The sequence below is a fragment of the Melanaphis sacchari genome, unplaced genomic scaffold (assembly GCF_002803265.2).
Source record: "Melanaphis sacchari strain LSU unplaced genomic scaffold, SCAv2.0 Contig4_pilon_pilon, whole genome shotgun sequence".
Taxonomy (NCBI): domain Eukaryota; kingdom Metazoa; phylum Arthropoda; class Insecta; order Hemiptera; family Aphididae; genus Melanaphis; species Melanaphis sacchari.
The window spans coordinates 6,245,499-6,250,407 of NW_020271335.1; the positions used below are offsets into that span (position 1 = coordinate 6,245,499).

At 24.3% G+C, this 4,909-nt stretch overlaps 1 protein-coding gene across 1 annotated transcript; it reads left to right on the top strand.

The window, feature by feature from the left end:
- Window positions 1–2,201: 2,201 nt before the first annotated feature.
- Window positions 2,202–4,010, top strand: LOC112598928. Its single transcript, XM_025345595.1, has one exon. It carries the CDS (start codon window positions 2,256–2,258, stop codon window positions 3,993–3,995), a length of 1,740 nt encoding a protein of 579 aa, XP_025201380.1. The 5' UTR covers window positions 2,202–2,255; the 3' UTR covers window positions 3,996–4,010.
- The last annotated feature ends 899 nt before the right edge of the window (window positions 4,011–4,909 follow it).

Consider the following 4,909-nt stretch of genomic DNA (forward strand, 5'->3'; position numbering starts at 1 on the left):
GTGCTATGATTATTTTGTTGATATTAATTCAAAGTACCTACTGAGTTTATTATTGAATTATAGTATATACGTATGCAATCTCGACATTCCACTCATATGAAATAAGTTTTATTTTCAGTATATTCTGCGTTCTTATTTAAGTGTAATATGTAAATTTGAATCACATTTATAAAAAAATTCTGCAAATTATGATATTTTGATAGTGAAAATTAACTACCTACTATAATTTAAAATAAATTTTCATGTTATGTGTCTATAATTAATGTCCTTTAATCAAGTTGTGTAAAATACTGGCATTTTTTATTTGGTCTGGCAATTTATTTAGTACCTATAAATAAATTAACAGAAGAAAATATTTGTAATATATATAATTTCTTACAATAATTTATTAGACTGTGGTTTAATAAGACAAGTTTATAAATTTATTGTTTATAGGATGTATTGATTTATATTTAGTTAAAAAAAAATATCTAGGACTATGAAAAAATAAATAATGATATTGTTATTTTTTTATCTATTTATTAACAAAAAATTATTACTACTTAATTGAGTTTAAGAAAAAAAATAATCTATTATTTCCAAATGTAATAATTAATAATAAATATAATTATTTTTACTTCACAAAAATTTTATCTGATCTAATTTCTGTTTTTTCTAACTAAATATTTGATAGTATGATATTTAGTTTATTGTGTGAGCTGTAATATATGTATATATACAGTAGCACGGAGAACTGAAAATTTTCCAGGGGTAAAAAAAATAAACCAAGGATCATGGGTTAAAGTGGGGGGATTCAATAGTGGTTAAAAAGTGTCTCCTTTAACAAATTATTCGTAAGGTATGTCAAAACGCTCCGATTATAACCAAACATTAGTTAATATAATTTAGAATTTTTTTGAAATTAAATCTTGATTTTTATTGTTTTTTTATTAATTGCCACTTTACTTTTATCAAATGTTAAAAATACAAATTATGGATTATCTAATATATGTATAAAAATAATTGATTTTATTAGTTATTGTAAATTACTATACTGTGGTTAATAGATATTCAATTAGCCGATAATGTAATAATATTATGTAAAATTGAGCTTTATATAAATAAAGTGTGAATATGTGATTTTTTAAGCTTACTCATCTCATCACGCGTAGAATTTGAATTTTTTCTTTTACAATTTTAAGTACTAAAAACAATATATTTTTATGGTGTAAATATTTTTTGTCTGACTGATTTCTTTAGTTTTTTTAAAAGACAACCACTACTTACAACATAATATTATCTGAAAAAAAAAATATTTTCTTTCAAAATATTCAATTTGTATAAAATATTAGTTATTCTTAAAAAAAGTATTATAAATGATTTAAATTTTTCATGAAATAAATTACAAATTTGAACATTATTCAGGATTAAAAGTGGGATGAGTATGTTACACAATTAATGTTTATATAATATTATATATACTATATGCATTAGACATTATACATAAAATGATACATGGTACACATAAAACTGTATGGAGACATTAGTCTTCCTTGGAATTATTTTTCCTACTTTAAGCCTAACCCCTAACCAAGAACCCACCCAGTACTATAGACATTTATAATTAAAGAAATAACTGACTACTGTCCAACCTACTATTTAAGAAAAAATCTGAGGCAATTGCCCCTGAAATTATTGTTTACAACACTATTGTATATACATATATATATTTAATGATTTGTAAAAAATGTGTACATTTATTTAGTCTTCCATTTTACATTGTTTGTTTTTTAAATTTACCTTAATATTGAATAAGTAATGTTATACTATACAACAGTAAATTATAATTAAATCATAACAAGTATATAATTAAATGATTTTAATTATGTTTTAGGCCAGTAACAGTTTTGAGATTACAAATAATTGAAAAAATCACTATAAGTTGAGTATATCTATTGAAGAAGTTAAAGCTGGTTTTAAAGTATTTTAAGATATACACAAGTCATATATCGTGAAGAATCTTATTGCAAATGTAATGGATTATGAATTACACTGGTAAAATTAATAATCCAGTACTAAATGTATTTAAGCAATATAAATATAAACATAAAATGTAGTAAAGTTTTATACATTTCTCAGATATAATAAAGTGGTAAATTTTAAGTATTTGATGTTTTTATATAAGAACGAGAAATAATATGATAGTAAGGAGTATTGAAGAAAATAATTACTTCTGAATAAAAAACCTTCAAAAAAATTTAAATAATTCTAAAAATATGGTTGGTGTATTAAAAAGTGACATAGATAAGGTTACGACTGCATTTTCCACTTTGTTATCTGCTGAAAACTCACAATCTGAAGAATTAGATTCAACAAATTATATTAATATTAAACACAGTCCAATTGTAAATAAACCTGTTCTAGGTGATGTTTGGAATGTATATATTTCAAATATAAATTCATTAAAATATTTTCATGTACAGAATATTGAAAATTTTGAATATATTCAATCAATCAGTTCAGAATTAGATAAATATGAATCAACATCAAAGAAGCTTCCAAAAGTTGGAAATTTAATTGCTGCTCGTGATTACAATGGCTTTTGGTATAGAGCTAGAGTTCAAAGCATAACTGAATTGGGATTTTATGTGTGTTATATTGATTTTGGGGTATCTAATGTATTAGTTACAGATTTTAAAACTCTACCAAAAAAACTTATCAGTGTTAAACCAATGGCTTACTGTTGTTATTTTAAGAATGTATCAAAAGAAGATGAAAACAAATTATCAGTTCTAGATTTATTTGATTCAATTTATAAATTCTACAGTTCTCATCAAATAACTGCTACTTTTTTAAGCAATAATGATCCATATTTAGTTGAATTATCATGTAATGGAAATAATGTTCTTGATATTTTATACAATTTAGTTTGGAATGGTATTGTTCCTAGCATATCTGATGATCCAATAAATCTTGAAAAATTTAAACTGTTAAACGAAATATTTCCGAATTCTAGAAAAGCGGTTGTCTGCATTGAACCTGTGTTCTCCATAAATCATTTTTATGTTGAAACTGAATCAAGTTATAAAATTGGCGAAGATATTAGAACTGAAATTGAAAATCAGACAAAGTGGATTCCTGTATTGTATCCTGAAGAGGGTCAAATAGTAATCGCAAAAAATACCGTTGATTTAAAATTATACCGAGCAAGGGTTATAATGAAATATGATAATTGTGAAGAGTATAAATGTTTCTTAATTGATTGTATGACATTTGAAAACTGTTCTGAAATTTTTGAACCCAGTGATTATCTACGAATAGCACCTCCAGTTAAGATACACTGTTCTTTAGATATGCCAAAAAAATATAGTGGTGATATGCTTGAAAGCATAAATCTTGCTTTTATTAATGAAATAGCTGAATGCATTGATGAGTCAAAAGTCATCCACATAAAAATAATTGGCGATCCATGTGTAATAGATTTGGAGATTGGTGATGTAGATATCTATCAAATTATTAGACCATGTGATGTGAGAGTGATCAATGCTTTGAATTTTAACTCTTTAAAAGTCCGATTGAGTTCACCTGGAGAACATAAAATTTTAAATGTTTTGCAGTCTACTAAAAAATTTCGGACTGTTTCCAATCCAGAAGTTTTCAAACTATATGTGGCTAAAATTAAAACAAAATACAAAAGAGTAAAATATATGGGTGAACATAAATTAAGCTTTAAAGTAAAACTTGTAGACGAAGTATGTATACATCAGAAGATAATAGTTGATGAACTATATGAACTTCCTAAAACAATAATAAATGTGAAAACCATAGATTTGTTTTGTTCTCTTGGATTAAATACAATTTCTTATTCTAATGAATTGTTTGTTGACATATGTAATAATAGCAAAACAAAATTTAAAATGGTTGTCATTAAAAATAACCATTTTAAGTTTCATACTGTTAAACTTTTTTTAGGATCCAAAGATATAACATCAATGATTTGTAACCAACCCTTATGATTTTTATTTGTAAAGCCGTAGAAACATTGACTATTATTATTGTGTATTATAATAATATATTACTAAAATCTTCAAACTTGTTTTTTATTTGTAAACTTTAGTTTTTTTTCGTGCAATTGAATAATTGTTATTATTAATTTTTATTGAACTATAAAAAAAATATTTTTATACTGTAATATTTGGTATTGTTTATTTAATGTGAATTGTAATTTTATGGCAGATTGATTCAATGAGGTGGGGCGTTAAATTTGTTTTTCCTCGGGAAAATATTGAACTGTATTTTATGTAATTTATATTTCTTAATTTCTCTTAAATTGAGTACGTACCTATAATGTGTAATATCATAATATGTCCTTTGGTTCATTGTCATGCATTTGTGCTTAAGGCTCTTTACTTTTTAAGAGTTCAAACTTAATTTTTTTAATTAATTACTTTTTAACATTCAAAGAAACAATCTTTAAGTGGAATTCATATTAAGAAAGGGGGTAAATAGGTAACCACACCGTTACATAGTCATTTAAGAGTTAGTGTGTGTTAAGTATTTAAATTAGAATTCAATTGCATACAAAATACAATTTCAAGAAAAACGGTTTTTAAGTATATTTATTATACAGCTAATATACCTAGGTATTTAAAATATTATGTAGACTTATAGACGTATCACTTATAGTAATTTATTTTACTATTATGATAATTGGAACTCGCATCGTATGCTATCTATATAAATAAACTTAGATCGTTTTGCATGTTATCTACGTTATACCGAAAATTACTTTGCAGGTATAACCACGTAATTATAAACATTAAATATTAATAAAGTAGTCTACAGCCTACACTTTACATATATCATATGACTACAATATACATAATTTGCCTTTTGGGTTGGCTCGCAAAAATGATGTGTACTTAGTTAA

Coding starts and splice junctions, on each gene's coding strand:
- LOC112598928 (XM_025345595.1), top strand. CDS start 2,256: ATGGTTGGTGTATTAAAAAGTGACATAGATAAGGTTACGACTGCATTT.